At 43.3% G+C, this 22,551-nt stretch overlaps 1 protein-coding gene across 1 annotated transcript in view; it reads right to left on the bottom strand.

The window, feature by feature from the left end:
• The window catches only part of IGFBP3 (insulin like growth factor binding protein 3), a 41,111-nt gene that overhangs the window by 3,659 nt on the left and 14,901 nt on the right, over window positions 1-22,551 (bottom strand). The window contains exon 3 of the mRNA XM_077916564.1: window positions 15,885-16,004. Coding sequence (XP_077772690.1) covers window positions 15,885-16,004 — 120 coding nt within the window. The remainder of the gene's footprint in view (window positions 1-15,884; window positions 16,005-22,551) is intronic.

Here is a 22,551-nt window from a genome sequence, read left to right as displayed (position 1 = left end):
GGTGGAAATTTTGTTAAAAGGAAAAGAGAGGAAATTAAGGAGGTGGCACATGAATGAAAGCTTATTAAAAGATGAAAAGATTTTACAGAAAGCCAAGCAAACATCAAAAGAGTATTTTGAAATGAATTTAAGGAACCGATCAAGGAACCAATGTGAAAATTGTCTGGGAAGCAAGCAAAGCAGTGTTTAGGGGTTTTTTCATCCAACAGAATGCATACAAAAGAAAAATGAAGGAAAAAAACCTGAAGTATGGGAGAAACTGAAGAAAAAAGAAAGAGAATTATTTAAGCATCGAGATGATGAAAACATCAAACAAAATATCAAAATTCTTCAAACCCAATTCTCAATGCTGATAAATGAAGAGCTAGAATGGAAAATTAAATGGTTGAATCACAAACATTTCGAATTTAGGAATAAGTCTGGAAAACTTTTGGTTTGGCAGCTAGATAATAATCAACAAAATCAAAATAGAAGACAAATGGATAGAAGACCAAAATGAAATTAATAATAAATTTGTTAAATATTATAAAGAATTATACAAAGAAGGTTCAGAAGGAATAGATAAAATTAAAAATTACCTAGAAGAAAGCAAATTATCGTTGATCCCAGAGGATAAAATTACTTCATTGAATTCACCAATAATGTCCCTAGAGGTTCAACAAGCAATACAAAGATCAAAAATAGGGGAAACTCCTGGCCCAGATAGGGTCCCTGCAATTTATTATAAAAAAATGGAAGAAATTTTATTCCTTCCCCTAAAATATTTAATGAATGATATATTGATGAATGGAACTCTCCCAAACACGTGGAAGAAAGTTAAAGGTAAAGCTAAAGGGACCCCTGACCATTAGGTCCAGTCGTGACCGACTCTGGGGTTGCGGCGCTCATCTCGCTTTTTTGGCCGAGGGAGCCAGCGTACAGCTTCCAGGTCATGTGGCCAGCATGATTAAGCCGCTTCTGGCGAACCAGAGCAGCACACCGAAACACCATTTACCTTCCCGCCGGAGCGGTACCTTTTGATCTACTTGCACTTTGACGTGCTTTCGAACTGCTAGGTTGGCAAGAGCTCGGACCGAGCAATGGGAGCTCACCACGTCACGGGGATTCGAACCGCCAACCTTCTGATCGGCAAGTCCTAGGCTCTGTGGTTTAACCCACAGCACCACCCGCGTCCCTGGAAGAAAGTTACATTATGCTTATCCCAAAACAAGTTGATTTAACAAACATAGCTAATTATAGACCGATCATATTGTGCTTCTAAACAATGACTACAAAATGTTTGCAGACGTCTTAGCCTCCAGGGTCAAAACAACTCTCCAAGAATTGATACATAGAGATCAGACTGGATTTCTACCTGGACGTCACATGCAGTGTTATTCATGTGTTGGAATACTTGGACTTTAAAATAGATAAACCTGCTGTGATTATGTTAGTTGATGCTGAAAAAGTGTTTGATAATATCTCGTGGAAATTCATGAAAGAATTATTGAAAGAAATGAGGTTTGGAGAATTTTTTTGTAGAGGAATAAGTGCTATATATGCTGAACAGTGAGCTAAAATAATCATTAATGGCAATATCATGAAGGAATGCCAAATTAACAAAGGTACATGCCAAGGCTGCCCTTTATCTCCTCTAATATTTATTTTGGTATTGGAAATCTTAAATAAAAAAAATATAAGAAGTCAAATTAAAGGGATAACCTTGGGGAACCAGGCTTATAAAATAAAGGCTTTCACCGATGACTTGCTCATAATGACAGAAAATCCAAAAAAGAGTCTATCAAAAATAATACAAGAATTTGGTGAAGTAGCAGGCTTTAAATTGAACAAAACAAAAACAAAATTATTGGTTAAAAATACATCAGTTCAAGAAAAAGAAGAATTGGAAAAAACATTTGGCTTAAAAATTTGCCAAAAAGCAAAGTGCCTGGGTATTTGGCTAACCCCAAAGAAGAGCAACCTGTTTCAGGATAATTATGTAAAAACTTGGGAGATCAAAAGAAACTTGGATATTTGGACTCAAGTTATCTTTTATAGGAAGAATTTCAGTTATAAAAGTGAGTGTACTACCTAAATTACTTTTTCTATTTCAATCGATTCCTGTGCTAGGTGGGATGGGCTGCCTCAAGGAATGGGAAATATCTATTTCAAGGTTCATCTGGCAGGGGAAGAGGCCCAGAATCAAATATCAGATTTTAATTGACATTAAAGACAGAGGGGGCCTTTCCCTGCCAGATTTAAGATTGTATTACGAGGCGGACTGTCTTACGTGGCTAAAAGAATGGTGTACACTCAAAAATCCAGAACTGCTTGATTTAGAGGGATACAACAATAGGTACGGCTGGCACGCATACCTAGCATACAAGAAAGTAAAAGTACACCAAAACTTCCTGAATCACATTATTACGAAATCACTGTACAAGATCTGGGAAAAATATAAAGATCTCTTAGAACTTAAAGTGCCTTGGTGGATATCTCCAACTGAGGTACTAGCGGTAAAAAGAAAAAATACAGAGGGAAATTGGCTGACATACCAAGTTCTATTGAAAGAAGAGGAGAACCAGTTAAAGTTGAAGAAATTGGAAGAAGTGAGAGAATACATTGCTGACTGGTTCCAATATTTCCAATTATTTGAGAGATTTAAAGTTGACAAAGGAAAAGGCTTCGCTCTAGAAAACTCAAGATTTGAAATACATTTAATCAAGACCAAAACCAAAGTTCTCTCGAAAACATGCCGACTCCTCCTTGACTGGGAAGTCAAGGAGAAGGAGGTTAAACCAACTATGATTAGATGGGCCCAAGATTTTGGCCACAATATAGAGATACCACAAGGGAAAACCTCCAAAAGATGTTCTATCGCTGGCATTTGACACCCTGCAAACTAGCTAAGATGTATAAAAACCTTGCAAACAATTGCTGGAGATGTGGAGAGCCTGATGGAACTACATTGCATTATGTGGTGGACATGCAAAAAGATTAAACCATTCTGGAATGATATTTATCTTGAACTTAAAAGAATATTGAAAGTGAATATCCCGAAAAAACCAGAATCATTTTTACTGGGCATTACTGGTTTGGAAATTCCAAAAAAGATATTATTATTATTATTATTATTATTATTATTATTATTATTATTATTTATACTCCCCCCCTCCCCAGCCCAGCCCAGGCTCAGGGCAGCTAACACTGAATATAAATACAGTAAAAATATAAAAAAACAAACAACAAAACAAAACAAAAACAGTTGATTATAGTATAAGTTAGAAAAAGGAAAATCTTTTTGTATGCTGCCACAGCTGCAAGGGTTATAATATCTACACCTTGGAAAAGTGGATACATGCCCACCAGATTTGATTGGACATTGAAACTGACAGAATATGTGAAGTTAGATTATTTATCAGAAAGAATTAAATATAAATCCAAGCAGGAGTTTGTTTCAAATTGGAAATGTTTTAAGGAATATTTAAAAAGTAGTTGCTCCAATCTGAAAACGGTAGCGGTCTTTGAGTAATTTCTGTAGATAATAAATATCAAAAGGAAAACACATAGAAATGGCAATATCTTAAATAATAAGAAAATAGATAAATATAGGTAATAAGTTTACTAGCACAAAATGGAAAGGGACGGGAAGTCATTTATTTATGAATAATATGATTTTAAAAATTGCATCTTTCCTTCTTTTTATGCGTGTGTATGTAACATTTGATGATTTAGGGTTGGTAATAATAATGAATATAAATATACTTTGGAAACAGATGTAAAGTTATGGTGTAAAGATACAATTGTGAGCAATAAAGCAGAAAAGATTTTTAAAAATTAAAGAAATAAAAATGAAGAAAACAAAAAGGTGTTCGCAAAGGATTATCTTAAGAAAAAGAAACCCTATCCATCACCAAGGACTATGGCTTCCGCCAAGCCCACCATGATGGTCTTTGAGAGCCAGATGAGATGTTCCAGTTTTTGCATGTCTCCTATTGGCCCTCTACAGGTGCAAAGGAATCTGAAGCCGAGTGTCTGCTCAGAGCCTCCCTTTCTTCCTCACAGATGTCAGTCACACTTTCAGCGCTGACAGTCAAGGGGTAGGTAAACCAACCATTTCACCAGTTGTATTACAGTGCCTGGGAAGAAGCAAGGAGGTAGGCCGCCTCTTGCTCTGGTGCTTAAAGGACTCGGGATGGAGGTTCGTGACACAAATTTGCACAGCCTAATTTATCTGTAGAGATACCTCTAGGCAAGGCAAGTGTTGGGGTCTTACCAGCAGTGCACTTTAAGCCAAGTGACTACATGTACTTTTTTTAAAAAAGGGAAGGAAAAGGTCCACACAGAAATCCAATGAGGCCACAGCTGGATCATAGTGAGGAAAGTCCCTGGGTGTCTCCTAGCAACTGAATGACAAGGAGACCAAACTAACTGATGCTTTTAAAAATATGCTGGTGTCCCAAATTAGTGATGCATTTCACAAATGAGACCAGCTTCGCTGCAGATACTGCTGCCCTGCCCCCCCCCCCCCAGTTGTGAGGCAAGACTGAAGCATCATCCACATGAACTATGACAACTGCAAGAAGTCCTGAAGATACTCACAAAACAAGAGGTTTATTTGCATGCTGAACTCTTTGGGCTATTTAACCCCTACTTTCTGCTAGGTCTCCAATCCCTCAGCAAGGACAGTTTGGGAACAGCGGGTCCCTCTTTCCCTTCTCTGGCTGCAGCCTCCTGTCATGGAGCCAGCATTACCCACAACCTTCCAGGGTTTGTGTTCATCAAAAAGCTGCACATTGTGCTGGGCAGACTCCTCTCCCTCCCAAATGTTTGCTTTATCCATGTTTATATCATTACAGTATATAAACTAACACAGCTTTATTCTAGCAGAAAAATAAAGGGTGTATTCTCTTAGACCTTCAGGCAGGAAAAGCAAACATCATGCCACATGCTAGAATAGCACAATGCTGGCTGTCCTACAGAGAGATCCTCAAGGGGTTGGCCGGCTGGCACTCTGTGCATGCAACAATCCTATGTGCTGAAATGGAGCCCTGCCCCAGAACGAGAGGAAAACCTGTGGCAGAGTTAACAATTGGCTGAGTGCCGGTGGGGAGAAGATGTCACCATTTTTCTTCATTTGTCCCTTTGCTACATAGGTGAATTTTGGATCAAGTGGGTTTAAATACAACTTCTTCAATAACTGTTGTCATTTGTGAGTGTTTTGTGAGGGGTGTGTGGGAGCAACTGATATCCTAATGGACCATAGTGGATCACTGGCATGCAAAGCCACTACATGGCACTACAAGGACAGGGGCATTGTCAGGTGGGACAGAGCACAGAAGAAACCACTTGCGTACATCAGCTCAAAAGGCTTTCTGCAATCTTCCAGCCAGCTACATATAATCACAATATTATGTTGCTGTGGATGTGCATCTCATAGGGCAACACAGCAGGAAGGAAACTATGTGAGCCTGTTTTTCTGCCACCAGAGAATGAGTAGCTAGGGCAGAGGGTTAGGGCAGAGAGTGTCTAAAGCAAGCAAGATTAACAAGTATTCATTGCTTGAATACTTAAATTTTCTGCAGATTCACCAACAAAGAATCACAAAACTGTAGAGCTGGAAGGGACCCCTGCAATGCAAGAATCTCCACTAAGGCATCCATGACAGATGGCCATCCAACCTCTGCTAAAAACCTCCAAGGAAGGAGAGTTTGCAACCTCCCAAGGGAGACCTTTCCACTGCAAAACAGCTCTTCCTCTCAGAAAGTTCTTCCTGCTGTTTAGTCGGAATCTCCTCTCTTTCAGAGTCTCCTCAAACTGCAATGGTGCCACTTGCTCACCTGGGAGATGTGCCTATAGAAACCTCTGACTGCTGTGTGGCTGCCCTGAAGGCCAATGTCCTGCTGCTCACACTCCAAGCTCAAGTGGTGACCGACTCCAGGGGTTAGTTCCCTTGGAATGTAGCTCAGCGGAGCCAGTGGTGTCTTTAGGGTATGTGGTTTTCTTTCAACCTTTTTATCACTTCAGTGGGTCTTGCTTCTCCATTAGATTTCTAGGGAAGCCCCCAATTCAGCTTTGCGTCCAGCACAGAGCAAGTCATGTCCCTTGGTCTTTGACTTCCAGCATTAACCAAAACTCCTTGGCTCATTGCTCCCCATTCTAGAGGGACCTGGCATCTAGCCAGGTGAAGGGTGGGCAGGTGAGGAAATGCCTACCTCCTTCTGGGAGAGCAGCATCCCTTCGTTGCCACGACGGCCACACGGCTCACTCTGGCAGATGCTGATGAGAACACTGAAGGGGCCAAGCAAGGCCAGTCAATGCCTTATAAAGAAGCCAGCCAACTGGTTCAGCATGTTCCCCTCGCACAGATTCTCACAATCCTACATTCACAGGCTCCCTGGTCTGGAAGGGACCCCTAAGCCTGTAACAATATAATTCAACTTCCTGCACACAGGAAACTAGCATGTCAGGGAGAAGGGTTCTACCTTAGCCCTCTACCTGACAGTTTTTGTCATGTGAAGTGTTGGCAGGAGATGAAGGAATGTAAGCATACAAATCTCTACTTGCAGTCTGAAGTGGGACATCCCAGAAACAGGTTGAGCGAGAACAAAGCCTTCTAAGCTGGTTTGCTTTACATGCTGCATCATTTTCCTACCTGCCGCTTTTCTCCCACAGCTCCCCTTTTGAAATGTTTTTCTACCCCCAACTTTGGCAGAGCTACAGATGTACACTCCCCCCTGACATGAAGCAACACACAGTACAACGCTTGCTCCAGAGGAATTATGAACTGAAATTGGGGGGAGGGGGTGGCCAAGCTGGCAGTGGAGAGGACTGTGCAAAAAAAATTTTAAATGCTCTGTGTCTGACAGGACAGAGCCCCAAGGGGACATCTGAACATATCCATAGTGCTGGAGTGCAAACAGTCCTCCTGGAGCAGCACAGCTGCTGGAATTTCAATGCCCACCCCCACCCCTGCCCACCCCATGGAATAAATCCAAGGTTCAAACTAATAAGGAGTGAGGCATCAGCTGCTGCTGCTGCATGGAGCCTGCGTCTGAAGTTACGGCAAACGATAGCTGTGAGAGACAGCGAGCACCAATTTCCAGGAATGTGTACTCAGTTATTGTTCTTGGTAATAAATCAGGCAACAGCCCAAAGTGGCAAAAGCTATGCTTACTGTTGATTAATTTGATCAACTTTTCTTAATTTATTATGCCTCGGTTGTGGCAGTGGGCAAAAAGATTGTTAATAATGCTGTTATCTTTTAGGAGGTTGTATTTTAGAGGGTGAGAAGTGTAGACAGCATAGAGGCCAGGAACACCATCTGATATATATGCACTTTAAACACACTGAACTCACTTCTGAGTAGACGCAGATGAACTTACTGTTTCTTAAAAGAAACATGCATAGGATTGCACTGTAAAGAGTGTATCTGCCTCTTTTTGAAAGGACTTTCCCTGGAAAAATATGTTTTGCAATGCAACAATTGTCACCCTGATCTCCATTGTCACAATTGTCACCCTGATCTCCTGATCTGCAACAATTGTCACTCAGATCTCCTGAGCTTGCAGGGCAGCAGCTGAAGGAGGAGCAAAAGGGTTTTCTTGTTTGTGTGTTCCTTTGTGGCTGATTAGCTGCTCTCCCTGTGCAAAGGTCAGAGGGGGCAGGGTTTCTGTTGAGTCAGGTGATTAGCTGTGGGAGGCGCGCCTGGCGGCGCGCGCAGTTTGATCCATCTTTTAGATTTAGGGGAGCTAGTCTCAAATGTTTGTTGGGGGAGACCTAGGGTTTTTTTGGGGGGGGGGGTTATTTGTCCTGTCTTCACGCTTTTTAAGATGGAGGACCACTGTAGCCACCCCCAATGACACGTTCTCAAGATGGAGGGTGAGGGAACAGCTGCAGTCGCCTGTGGTTCCTGCGCAATGTTTGCCATCTTGCCAAAGGTTGCAGGCAGCTTTACCTGCAGCAATTGTATGTTGCTTGCCCTCTTAGAAGACAAAGTCCAACAACTGGAGGAACGTGTAGCTATGCTCCAAAGAATTAGAGAGCTGGAGCTCTTCTTGGAAGCAACAGAGAACACCATCTCCACCAAGGAGGAGACAGGGGACACCCCTGAGAAGGAGGCTAGTTCACCAACACAGGTGCCAGATATATGGAGAAACGTGACTCAAAGAAGTAGGAGGCCCAGGGTTCGCTCTGATTGTTTAGAAATACACAATCACTTTGAGGTCCTCTCCCCTAGCATGGAAGACGAAGAGCAGACTCCATTTGAGGATCTCTCCCTCATTACAGTCGATCAGGTATATGAAGACGAGCAGCAAAGTCAGTCCTCAGGGAATGTGCAGGCGACCTTGGAACAGACAGCTCACGGAAGAACCCCGACCAGACCTAAGAGGAGGCGTGTGGTGGTGATAGGGGATTCCCTACTGAGGGGAACAGAAGCAGTGATCTGTGGGCCTGACAAGATGTCTCGGGAAGTGTGCTGTCTCCCCGGGGCTAAGATCCAAGATGTAACTGAACGACTGCAAGGAATCATAAAACCCACTGACAAATACCCCTTCCTCTTGGTTCATGTGGGAACCAATGACACTGCAAGCAATAGCCTCCAGAAGATCAAAAGAGACTACGAGGCTCTGGGCAGGAAATTGAAGCAATTAAATGCACAAATTGTCATCTCATCTGTCCTCCCAGTTGAACGACGTGGCCCAGGGAGAGAGGGAAAAATAGTGGAAGTGAACAGCTGGCTTCGCAAATGGTGTAAACAGGAACGGTTTGGATTCTTAGATCACGGACTGCAGTTTCTTGAAGATGGACTTCTGGCAAGCGATGGGCTGCACCTCACAACGGTTGGGAGGAATGTTTTTGCCAAAAATCTCAGAAACCTCATCAGGAGGGCTTTAAACTGACTAATGTGGGGGAGGGAGACAGTGCTCCTGAAGGTAGGAGTCTATCAATTGATGAAGATGATCATCCAAATGTCATAGACCAAATGGCAGATGAAGTTGATGGACTATATGGAACTGGCGGAAATGACTGGCAGAATCCGAGACCAGGGAGTAGAGTCAGTGGAAGAAGACTGGAAAAAGTTTAAAGATTATTTACAGAAACATTGTAAAATTAATGAATGTTACAAGAATGTTGGAATGAAGTGATATGGCTTTAGTAGAAATGTTATAAGGAATTAAGTATAAATAGATTAATAGAATATTAAAGGAAAAATAAGGTTAAATGTGTTAAGATAATTATAGGATAGAAAACAGAGGAAGATGGAAAGGAATTGCTGAAACAACTAATAGAAGTGGAATACAAAAAGGGAGGTGTGAGGAGGTCGTGGAAATAAGTGAATGAAAGATAAGATACTGAAATTGTTTAATGTGTTTTAAACTGTTTTTGTTTGGTTATGTTAGTTTAATGTGTCAGTGTTATGTAGTGTTTTTGTATTGTATGGTATGGTATGGTATGGTATGGTATGGTATGGTATGGTATGGTATTGTATTGTATTGTATTGTATTGTATTGTATTGTATTGTATTGTATTGTTCTGTTCCTCCCCCCCCCCCTTCTTTTTTCTTTGTAGTGTTGTGTTTAAATTGTTGGAAAAGTAATAAATATCATTTTCCAAAAAAACAAACAAACCAAATGTCATAGACCAAATGTAGCAAACAGCACGCAGACCTAGTGGTGGGAGGAAAAAATCCTTAAATAAGAGACACGGGGGAATGATTAATGGACTTCAATGTCTGTACACTAATGTGCAAAGCATGGGAAATAAACAAGATGAGCTTGAGCTCTTGGTACAGCAAACTAAATATGACATAATAGGCATCACTGAAACCTGGTGGGATAAGTCCCACAATTGGAATGTAATAATGGAGGGATACAATCTATTTCAGAGAAACAGACCAGACAAGAAAGGAGGAGGAGTGGCGTTATATGTCAGGGATGTGTATACCTGTGAAGAGATCCAAGATTTAGAACCTCAAAGCCAAAGTGAGAGCATTTGGGTCAAAATTAAGGAGGAGGAGAACAACAGAGACCTCATTGTGGGAGTTTAATATAGATGCTTGTAAAGAAGCTGGTAAAATGCGGTCTTGACTATGCTACCACTCAGTGGATTTGTAACTGGCTGACTGACCGAACCCAAAGGGTGCTCATCAATGGTTCCTCTTCATCCTGGAGAAGAGTGACTAGTGGGGTGCCACAGGGTTCTGTCTTGGGCCCGGTCTTATTCAACATCTTTATCAACGACTTGGATGATGGACTCAAGGGCATCCTGATCAAATTTGCAGATGACACCAAACTGGGAGGGGTGGCTAACACCCCAGAGGACAGGATCACACTTCAAAACGACCTTGACAGATTAGAGAACTGGGCCAAAACAAACAAGATGAACTTTAACAGGGAGAAATGTAAAGTATTGCACTTGGGCAAAAAAAAATGAGAGGCACAAATACAAGATGGGTGACACCTGGCTTGAGAGCAGTACATGTGAAAAGGATCTAGAAGTCTTGGTTGACCACAAACTTGACATGAGCCAACAGTGTGACGCGGCAGCTAAAAAAGCCAATGCAATTCTGGGCTGCATCAATAGGAGTATAGCATCTAGATCAAGGGAAGTAATAGTGCCACTGTATTCTGCTCTGGTCAGACCTCACCTGGAGTACTGTGTCCAGTTCTGGGCACCACAGTTCAAGAAGGACACTGACAAACTGGAACGTGTCCAGAGGAGGGCAACCAAAATGGTCAAAGGCCTGGAAACGATGCCTTATGATGAACAGCTAAGGGAGCTGGGCATGTTTAGCCTGGAGAAGAGGAGGTTAAGGGGTGATATGATAGCCATGTTCAAATATATAAAAGGATGTCTTATAGAGGAGGGAGAAAGGTTGTTTTCTGCTGCTCCAGAGAAGCGGACACGGAGCAATGGATCCAAACTACAAGAAAGAAGATTCCACCTAAACATTAGGAAGAACTTCCTGACAGTAAGAGCTGTTCGACAGTGGAATTTGCTGCCAAGGAGTGTGGTGGAGTCTCCTTCTTTGGAGGTCTTTAAGCAGAGGCTTGACAACCATATGTCAGGAGTGCTCTGATGGTGTTTCCTGCTTGGCAGGGGGTTGGAATCGATGGCCCTTGTGGTCTATTCCAACTCTATGATTCTATGATTCATTGTCTGCCTTGCTTTCCAGTCTCCTGCCCATGCTTTAAGGGGACGAGGGAAGGTGGATGGGTGTCACCCTCCTGGGTGTCAGTCAGTCAGTCAGTCAGCCAGCACCTGGGGCTCCTACTGCATATGGACACAGCTCGTACCCCATGAGCTTTACCATCAACAGGTAACTGCATGCCTGAATAGTGTTAAGTTGTTGTATCTGGCCACCAATCCAGAAATATTTCTTGGGTGGCTTACAAACAAGACCAAAACAATATTAAAAATATAATGTATAAAAATTTAAAAACTATTTTTTAAACAAAAATTTCCTAGCAACCACATAAACTGCATAGTTTACAGCCCAGATTAAAATTATAACAGTCAAATGTTAGTTTAAAATGCAACTAAAAAGGTCTCTGCATGTGAGCTGTGGAAGCTCTTCTGCAGCATCAGTTACCACCTCCCATCCCTTGGCAAAGAATCTGGAGCATCTTCAAGTTCACTTGCATGTGGCTTCGAAAGCTCCTTGCCAACCTCTCCAGTCCCCTCTGTCCCGAAGAGAGCGAGCCCCTTGCCTATCTAGCAGGAATCCCATCCCCGATTCTTCATTTCTGGATAAAAAGAAGCTAAATGCACAATTCCAAATTGCTAAAAGCCAGAAAGAAGACCCTGCAAAATGATATCATGACCATTGTAAAGAATTAGAAGACAATGTGAACTATCTGAAAATATGGTTCTAATTTCTTACATCTGGTCCATGGGGTCACAAAGAGTCGGACACGACTAAACGACTAAACAACAACAACAAATTTTTTACAAGGACCAACAAAAATTCACAAAGTAGCACAGACACTTTTGATTTAAAGAAAACTCTTCTTCAGGATGGACGTGAAACCAAAAAAAAAAGGGAGGGGGGAGAATAAGATGTTTTAAGTGGAAGCCCAGACTTCTCTCCCCAGAGTGATTAAGGCAGATTGCGCCTGGTAATAAAGACTGCTTTCTCAGAAAATCTAAAAGTCAGCAGTTATTACAATCCGTTTCTGGCCCTAATATTGGTCTACTGTAAGAAGATAGCAGAGCTAGGGGAGAACATGGTTACTGTAAAAGGAACAAGATCTAGATTAAGTACTTGAAACCTGAACTACAGCCCCAAATATAAATGGAGGAAAATCCTCAGCTGTTCAAGATAAGCTGTAGGGGTAAATATAAAGCAAGTGTTGCACTCCTTCTACTTGGACAATGAAGAAAAGTGAAATCAAGGCCCCACAAATGCATTTATGCCTTGGACGATTGAAACTGCCTTTACAGATGTCACACACAGAGTGAAAGTCAATACAGAGCCATATGAGCAACATATGGGGAAGCAGTTCTTTAACATAGAAGTCTGTGTACTCTTTGGAAGGTACAGCAGGTTGGCTAGTCGCTTGATGTTGACTTTCTTCATTTCCAACTCCCAAACCACATAAAAGGCCAACTGAAACATACAGAGAATGCTTTACGAATAATATTTTCTAATGAAAGCACAGCAGACATCGCACATTTGCATCATTGCTGCAAAATGGCAACTGGAAGCAGGAGGTGTGGCCTGGGAAACCATTCATGGGAAAGACGGCGGTTCATGTGGCAAAACTATCTTTTAAAATGCAATGCGTCATGCAAAATAGCAAGGAAGCCTCGTGCAATATCAGCTTTAAGCACTTAAGGTAAAGGTAAAGGTACCCCTGCCCGTACGGGCCAGTCTTGCCAGACTCTAGGGTTGTGCGCTCATCTCACTCTATAGGCCGGGAGTCAGCGCTGTCCGCAGACACTTCCGGGTCACGTGGGCAGCGTGACAAGCTGCATCTGGCGAGCCAGCGCAGCACACAGAACGCCATTTACCTTCCCGCTGGTAAGCAGTCCCTATTTATCTACTTGCACCCGGGGGTGCTTTCGAACTGCTAGGTTGGCAGACGCTGGGACTGAACAACGGGAGCGCACCCCGCCGCGGGGATTCGAACCGCCGACCATGCGATCGGCAAGTCCTAGGCGCTGAGGTTTTACCCACAGCGCCACCCACGTCCCTATTTCTAAAAACAGGAGGTATTAGGAATCACCTGTCATGAAGCCATGTCTCCTAACTTGGAAATCATGATATAAAATTCTCATTCTCTAATGGTCGCCTGACACGTTTCAGAACTGACCTTGACACTGAAAACAGGTTAGGGATTTGGGACATCACTGTGTCACACATCACAAAGTACCATATTTTTCCATCTATAAGATGCCCCCATGTATAAGATGCCCCCTATTTTGGGGGACTCAGATTTAAGAAAATGGGGGGAGATGGCCCCATGTATAAGACACCCCCTAGACTGGTCAGCTTGATATCAATACCAGGAAAAGGCAGATTATTAAACAAAAGCGCCTACAAAAGGATGCTGTGATTACCAAGACCCAGCATGGGTTTCTCAAAAATAAATCAAGCCACGTGAACCTCTTTTCTTTTTTTTTGAAGGAGTTACAAGCTTGATGGATCAGGAGAAGGCAGTGGATGTAGTGTATTTTATTTCAGTAAGGCTTTTGACAAAGTTCCCCATGATGCACTTTCAGAGAAGTTGGTAACGTGAGCTGGAAGAGATAACCATTAGGTGGATTTGCAGCTGGCTGGCAGACCAAACCCAAAGATTGCTTACTAATGTTTCCTCACCATCCTGGAAAAAAGTGACAAGTGGGGTGCTGAAGGGTTATGTCCTGGGTGCATAGCTGCTCAACATCTTTATAAATGACTTGGATGAAGAAATTGAGAAGGTGCTCATCCAATTTGCAAACGACACCAAACTGGGAGGGGTAGCTAATGCCACAGAAAACAGAATTGAGATTGAAGATACTTTAACAGATTGAACAAAATGAATTTTAATAGAGATAAATTTAAGGTTCTACACTTAGGAAGGAATAATCAGTTGCACAGATATAAGATTGGGGACAACTAGGCTACATCAACAGAAGTCTTGTATCCAGATTGAGGGAAATCACAGTCCTGCTATATTCTGCCTTGATCAGACCACACCTGGAATACTGTGTCCAGTTCTGGGCATCACTATTTAAGAAGGTTATTGGAAAGCTGGAACATGTAGAACAAAGGAAGGGTGACCAAGATGATCAAGGGTCTAGAAACTAAGTCTTATGAGGAATGGTTAAGGGAGTTGGGTATGTTTAGCCTGGAAGAGGAGACTGAGAGGAGATAGTATAGCCATTTTCAAATATCTTAAGGGCTATCACATGGAAGAGGGAGCATGCTTGTTTTCTCCTGCTCTGGATAGTAGGATGCAAACCAATGGCTTCAATTTACAAGAAAAGAGATTTCTACTAAACATTTGGGAAAACTTTCTGACAGCTGTTCGGCAGTGGAACAAACTCCCATGAGAGGTGGTAGACTCTCCTTCCTTGGATGTTTGTAAGCAGAGGTTTGATGGCCACCTGTCATGGATGCTTTAGCTGAGATTCATACATTGCAGGGGGTTGGACTAGATGATCCCCAATGCGGATTTTATGATTCTGTGATTGCCGACAGAAGTAAAATTCAGTATATTACACTCCTCCTCAAAGATCCTCAATAGCTTCGGTTTGTTATTGGGTCAAATTCAAGGTACAGTGGTACCTCGGGTTACATACGCTTCAGGTTACAGACTCCGCTAACCCAGAAATAGTACCTCGGATTAAGAACTTTGCTTCAGGATGAGAACAGAAATTATGCAGCAGCGGCGCAGGAGGCCCCATTAGCAAAAGTGGTGCTTCAGGTTAAGAACAGTTTCAGGTTAAGAACAGACCTCCAGAACAAATTAAGTTCTTAAACCAAGGTACCACTGTAAAACCCTCAATAGTTTGGTGCCAGTATAAATGAAGGGTAGCTTTACTCTGTGTGCAGTCACTCAAGCACTTCAATCTGCAGAAGTCAAGAGAGCCTCTCTTAACAAATAGGTATGTTAATATGGGACAAAAGGCACCTTCAAGTATTGCAACACAGTTCTGATTAAATGAAAATTCTGCACGATCCTAATTCAAGTAAGTGAGGGTCAGCATGCATACAGAGAAAAAAATAGAGGCAAAAGTGCAAAACTGAAAGAGAAAACAAGACACAAAGTCTACAAGGGTCGTGCATGTTTATGTCTGAACTAACCAAGGTGTGGGTAGGTCTGGTGGTCTGCAATTGTCAAGAAAGGTCATAATCTCATGAGGCAGGTGCCCAAAATCCAGACTGCCTGAGATGCCAGCATTACTTAGAAGTAAATGTTCTGAGTGCATATCACTTTCTTGATCACATGACCTAGATTTTGGAAGCAATCCTCAGCAGCATGTAAAGGATACATACGTAAAGTTGCTCAGGTCTGTAACATGACCCAACTCAATTTTTCTAGGAACCCTCAAGCAGCTAATTACTATTCAAAGCATTGATCTATTACAGCCATATGCTCATTTTGCTGTCCATCCCCTTCTTTTTCAGAGAGCTGCTTCTTTTTTTCAACGAAAGGTACTGGAAACTAGGGCCAGCGTCAAGCTCATCTGTGACTTGGCAGAGGTTTCTCCAATTTGATCTGTTGTTATTGACATCAATTGCATCTGACAAGAAGCATTGGAGCCATGCCAGCAGGTGCCCCAAACTGCTGTATTTGATAAAAATGGCATGGGTTGAAGATTAATTATTTGTTGTCCAGTGATATTTTACTGGAATTACTGACTGCAACAGATGAAGGAAGGAAAAACATAAATGGCTGAGAAATTTCACTCACCTGTTTTTTCTTGTAGAATCCCTTCTTGTCACAATTTGGAATATGCAGTCCTCTCGGGCTTAAGACATTCAGAATCTTTAGGTTGTTTAATGTGTCTTCCATTTCTCTGCGACAAGGACCCTGACAATTATAATGATCGCTTATTTATTCTTACAAATCAGAAAATCCTTATATGCCAATACTCTTAGCGTTCTATTTGACATTATGGTAAACACTGGTATTAAGTGTTGTATTAAGATAGAGAATGAAATTTTGACTAAAATAGCAAAAGAACCCTAAAGGGTTAAGGAAGGACATTTCCTTAGCCCTGGGTGAAGCCTCCAGAGGGGTGTCACTGTGGGTTTTTGACCCGGGTGAAATAAAGCCTAGTTCCACTCCATCTTAGCTGAAGGTTTCTAGAATATTAGAGAGCCAACTTTGTCTTCACATAAAGGCAGCTGGACTCACACATCTGCCTATCAAGAATTTGGCTGCTTTAACTACTATTTTACACAGCAGATTGTAATTAGGCTTGTATAAAAAAAAATTAAAATGCTTCCAAGCTAACTGTACCCACATAGAGAACTGCATTTAGGGATCAAATAAACTGCCACCTCACTGTGAAGACATTTAGTGGGGAGAAGGGGACATCTAAATCCAGCTTCCGCCCTCTTCAGAGAAGCTGATTAAAACCTGATCCACTCTCACCTATTGCACCACACCACACTACACCTAAACTGAACAAATGTTCTACACATTTAGGGCAATTGCTTGGATCCTAAGATTACCGTATTTTTTCGCTCTATAAGCTGCACTTTCCCCCTCCTAAAAAGTAAGGGGAAATGTGTGTGCATCTTATGGAGCGAATGCAGGCAGGAGGCTCTGCTCAGCGCTTCCTTTAAAGAGCCGCGTGGAGCGTGTGTGCGGCTCTTGGGGGCTTTTTCCCGAGGAGGGAGAAGGGCCGCACACTCCACGCACTCTTTAAAGGGAGTGCGGCTCTTGGGGGAGCCTTAGCTGCGGGCAGCCTCTCCCGGGCAGGGGGATGAAGGCTCCCCTTGCCCAGGAGAGGCTGCGAGTGGCTATCCCATAATGCACACAAAAGCTTAGTTGGTCTCTAGGGTGCTACTGGACAATTTTTTAATTTGGGGCTGTTATTCACTTTTTGGTGTTTCTTTTTTATTTTACATGTCTTTATTGTTTTATCATACACAACTGCAAATATTTTAAAGATGTTTAGCATGATTCTAATTGCAGTGTAATATATGTTTGCCTATTGCCAGGCTGCCAGAAAAGCCCTTCCGTCTCTAAGCAGAAACAGGCATGGCTTCACAGTACAGTGGTACCTCAGTTTTCGAACGTCTCCGTTGACAAACATTTCGGTTTTCACACGCCATAAACCCAGAAGTAAATGCTTCGGTTTTCGAACATGCCTCAGAAATCAAACATGCCATGCGGCTTCCGTATTGAGTTTTCGGTTTTTGAACGTTTCAGAACTCAAACGGTATTCCAGAACTGATTACATTTGAAAACCGAGGTACCACTGTAATTAACTTTTTTGCCCAGTAACCAAGGAGACACAGCACATCCATCAGCTAAGAAAGTCAGTTGCAGAAGCTAAAGTTCCGTCCTCTCTTCCCCCTTATTTATACCTCCCTCCGTGCTTTTTCACTGTGACTCGGCTCTTCTTAATTGTTCTAAACTTTTCTTGACTCTTCTTTCCTGCACTGAGTGGGGAGGAGAAGGAGCTGAATCAGGACTGTATTGCAGGAAGGAGAAACCTCCCCTGCTCCTTCTCTTTCAGTCTCTGTGGCTCCCTCAAGCCTCTCCCCTTCCTCCTCCCTCTATTCCTCCCTGGCTCAAAAGTCCCCTTCCCCCTCAGGTGCCTCCTGGACCACCGGCCGCCACCCAGCCAGTCCCTGAGACCCATTAAGTTCACTGAGCCAAGATTCAAAATACCACATCATGGGTTGAAACTTAAGATCAAGTTGCCTCAGGATTTTGCAGCGCGGTTTCACCACATGCTAGTTTAACAACACACAAAAGGCATCTTCTTTCTTCTTTAGTGGGGGCACAAAAACACCTTTGTTTGCTCTTTGGGGCTTCTTCATTTTAGGAAAAATATTTGTGTAAAATGCAGATTAAACAATGATTATTTCCAGTGCCTTTGGATGGTGCATAGTGCTTCAGATACATTGTCTCAATGATCATTATATCAACCCTGCAAAATCCCCTGGGAGGTAGATCTCCTGCAGGTGGGCTCTGTGTGTGCTGAGCTTAAGGCTGCCTCATGAGCTCAAGGCTGACAGATCTGAACAAGAGACTACCTGGTTCAAAACTACAACTATAACTTTATCCAGAACTACAACTATAACTTCATCCAGGTTGACAGACTTTTCTGAACAAGGAATACATGCTCAGGTGAAAACTTTCTCACATTGGCATAGTGTTACATGGAAGCAGGCCAAACTATGGCTTAGTGAGGATAAGCAAGTGCACAGGTACCTGGAGGCAAAATCTCAGCTGCTTCACTCTCCCATCCTGTTGCTGCCACATTCCCAAGAGCTAAGCCGTGGTGGAGCAGAGGGTCATGTAGGAACCTGGGGCTGTGGTCGTCTCACTCCCAACAAACCACAAGCTGCTGTGACTCTGTTCTTCATTAACAGCTCACAGCTTGTTCAGGGGAGAAAAAGCCCAACCCTGGACTCGGACACAACACTAAACCAAACCAAACCACATCTTCGCTTTGGGCAGCGCAGAGGAAGAAGAGGAGGAGGAGGAGGAGGAGTTTGGACTTGATATCCCGCTTTATCACTACCCGAAGGAGTCTCAAAGCGGCTCACAATCTCCTTTCCCTTCCTCCCCCACAACAAACACTCTGTGAGGTGAGTGAGGCTGAGAGTGTGACTAGCCCAAGGTCACCCAGCAGCTGCAGGTGGAGGAGCGGGGAAGCGAACCCGGTTCACCAGATTACGAGTCCACCTCTCTTAACCACTACACCACACTGGCTCTCAAGGACTGGAAGAGGAGCAAAGAGGCTCTCAGATTTGCTCTAGGCACCACGTTGTGGGCAACGGAGACCACTGGCTTTGAAAGAAATCACTGCTCCCTCCCCCTTTATTGTAGCCATGTTTAAATAAAAAAGAATGGCAGGCACAAACCCTCTGCCTCTCTCCCAAGCCCTGTGTCTTGCCACTCCTGAAGCACTTGGGGAAAGGTAACAAAGGAGACAAAACTGCAAGAGACTCCTGGACTTTCACACTTTCTCCATCCTGCAGCACAAGCCAAGCTCTGGTCTCTTATGGAAGCCTCTGAACATGCTGCGAGGAGTGGGGGGAGTGGTGGCAAGGAGAGCCACATTGATATTTGCAACCCGCAGATAGCTCTAACCTCCAGAGCAGCTTTAGGAGATTATGAGACAGAATCCCTTTTTAAGCTAAGGTGAGCAGGCAGGGCTTGGGCTATGACTATCAATTAAACAGCTATACTGGGAGACCAAAGAGAACATCTCCCAAGGAATCCAATGCTTCTGAACTTGGGGTCCCAACCCCAAGGAGATGGGGGCCCCCATCTCCTACCCGAGTCAGCACGCTTGCCAGAACTCCAAGCACATCTGAGGCTATTTAGCAGCATATTTAGGGTCCTTCTGACCAGGACACCCCCTCAGCTATGTGGGACCTGCAGCAGCCTAGTTGTCTCATGCCACGGAGACGATAATGTCAAATGCCTGAGTTGTGTGGGAAGGGTTCCCAATGGGACGGTTTTCCAGGAATGGGGAACTCATGGCTCTCCAGAGAAGGCCCGACTCCAACTGCCATCAGCCCCAGGCAACACAGCAAAAGGTCAACTATCACAAAGCCATAGGCCAACAACATCAGGAGGATCCCAGGTTCTACATCCTGACTTACAGCATCATCCTAGTTCCTGCCCTGCAAGGATGAGGTCAGAAAGGATCCCTATTCACAAAAGATCCATTGTGGAGCAATAAGATTGCTAAAAAGTTGTGACATACTTCGTTAGTACATTTTCTGCACAGTGCAGTAAACTTTCAATGAAGATTTTCTCATTAATGCTCAGGAGAAGTAGTGAAATGATGGCAAAGCGCAAATCCCAAAGGGATTTGCCAGCAGAAAGCGCATTGAGAGCTCTGTGCTCCAGCAGATCTGACTTGGGCTTTCACTTGGCAGTTTAACGGATCAATCAACTGATCAATCAACTCTTTTAACATTTCTCACAAATTAGCCTCCAAGAGGCAATTGGCCCAACTTTGAATATGTTTTTAAAATTCTTTACATCGTCTATTCCTTACAAATAAAGCAATTCAGGGGCATTGACTGTAGGTCACATTACGAGCTTTTTACAGGTAACTTGTTTCTGAGGTAAAATGCATGAAAAAAATATTTTTAAATGGTCAAAATCAGTTGCTTTATTAATTAAATATTCCATGAGTTTCTTGTGGCTGTTTAGCTGCTCTCTCTGGGCAAAGGTCAGCTAAACAGCCACAAGAAACTCACACAGGAAAACCCTTTTTGTTCCTTCTTCAGCTGCTGCCCTAAAGCTCTGATAAGCTCCTCCCACAGCTAATCACCTACCTCAACAGAAGCCCTGCCCTGCGCAATGTTTGCCATCTTGCCAAAGGTTGCAGGCAGCTTTACCTGCAGCAATTGCATGTTGATTGCCCTCTTAAAAGACAAAGTCCAGCAACTGGAGGAACGTGTAGCTACGCTCCAAAGAATTAGAGAGCTGGAACTCTTCTTGGAAGCAACAGAGCACACCGTCTCCACCAAGGAAGAGACAGGGGACTCCCCTGAGAAGGTGGCTAGTTCACCAACACAGGAGCCAGATATATGGAGAAACGTGACTCAAAGAAGTAGGAGGCCCAGGGTTCGCTCTGATTGTTTAGAAATACGCAATCGCTTTGAGGTCCTTTCCCCTAGCATGGAAGACGAAGAGCAGACTCCATTTGAGGATCTCTCCCTCATTACAGTCGATCAGGTATATGAAGACGAGGAGCAAAGGCAGTCCTCTGGGAATGTCCAGGCGACCTTGGAACCGACAGCTCACAGAAGAACCCCGACCAGACCTAAGAGGAGGCGTGTAGTGGTGATAGGGGATTCCCTACTGAGGGGAACAGAAGCAGTGATCTGTGGGCCTGACAAGATGTCTCGGGAAGTGTGCTGTCTCCCCGGGGCTAAGATCCAAGATGTAACTGAACGACTGCAAGGAATCATAAAACCCACTGACAAATACCCCTTCCTCTTGGTTCATGTGGGAACCAATGACACTGCAAGCAATAGCCTCCAGAAGATCAAAAGAGATTACGAGGCTCTGGGCAGGAAATTGAAGCAATTAAATGCACAAATTGTCATCTCATCTGTCCTCCCAGTTGAACGACGTGGCCCAGGGAGAGAGGGAAAAATAGTGGAAGTGAACAACTGGCTTCGCAAATGGTGCAAACAGGAACGGTTTGGATTCTTAGATCACGGAATGCAGTTTCTTGAAGATGGACTTCTGGCAAGCGATGGGCTGCACCTCACAACGGTTGGGAGGAATGTTTTTGCAAAAAATCTCAGAAACCTCATCAGGAGGGCTTTAAACTGACTAATGTGGGGGAGGGAGACAGTGCTCCTGAAGGTAGGAGTCTATCAATTGATGAAGATGATCATCCAAATGTCATAGACCGAATGGAGCAAAGAGCATGCAGACCTAGTGGTGGGAGGAGAAAATCCTTAAATAAGAGACACGGGGGAATGATTAATGGACTTCAATGTCTGTACACTAATGCGCAAAGCATGGGAAATAAACAAGATGAGCTTGAGCTCCTGGTACAGCAAACTAAATATGACATAATAGGAATCACTGAAACCTGGTGGGATAAATCCCACGATTGGAATGTAATAATGGAGGGATACAATCTATTTCAAAGAAACAGACCAGACAAGAAAGGAGGAGGAGTGGCGTTATATGTCAGGGATGTGTATACCTGTGAAGAGATCCAAGATTTAGAACCTCAAAGCCAAAGTGAGAGCATTTGGGTCAAAATTAAGGGAGAGAAGAATAACAGTGACCTCATTGTGGGAGTTTACTATAGATCCCCAAGCCAAACGGAGGACATAGATGATGCCTTCCTGGAACAGATGGCCAAGCATGCAAAAGGAAGGGAGATAGTAGTAATGGGGGACTTCAATTACCCGGATATTTGTTGGATGTCAAACTCAGCCAAGAGCATAAGGTCAAACAGATTCCTCACTGCCCTTGCAGACAACTTCATTGTCCAGAAAGTGGGAGAAGCAACAAGAGGAACAGCCATTTTAGATCTGGTCCTAACCAATGTTGATGACCTGGTTAGTGGGGTAGAAGTGGAAGGATCATTAGGCGCGAGTGATCATGCTCTTCTGAAGTTTACTATACAGCGGAAAGGAGCAGCCAAGCATACTAGGACTCAATTTCTCGACTTTAAGAAAGCCGACTTCATAAAGCTTAGGGAAGTGCTGGGTGAGATCCCATGGACAGTAATACTAAAAGGAAAGGGAGTTCAAGATGGCTGGGAGTTTGTTAAGAGGGAGATAGTAAAAGCACAACTTCAGGCAATACCAATGAGACGGAAACATGGAAGGTGCCTAAAGAAGCCAGGGTGGCTATCTAAAGAACTTTTAACTGAGTTAAGATTAAAAAAGGATGTGTACAAAAA

This window comes from Podarcis muralis, chromosome 12 (genome assembly GCF_964188315.1).
Source record: "Podarcis muralis chromosome 12, rPodMur119.hap1.1, whole genome shotgun sequence".
Taxonomy (NCBI): domain Eukaryota; kingdom Metazoa; phylum Chordata; class Lepidosauria; order Squamata; family Lacertidae; genus Podarcis; species Podarcis muralis.
This window is presented reverse-complemented; position numbering and strand designations above follow the sequence as displayed.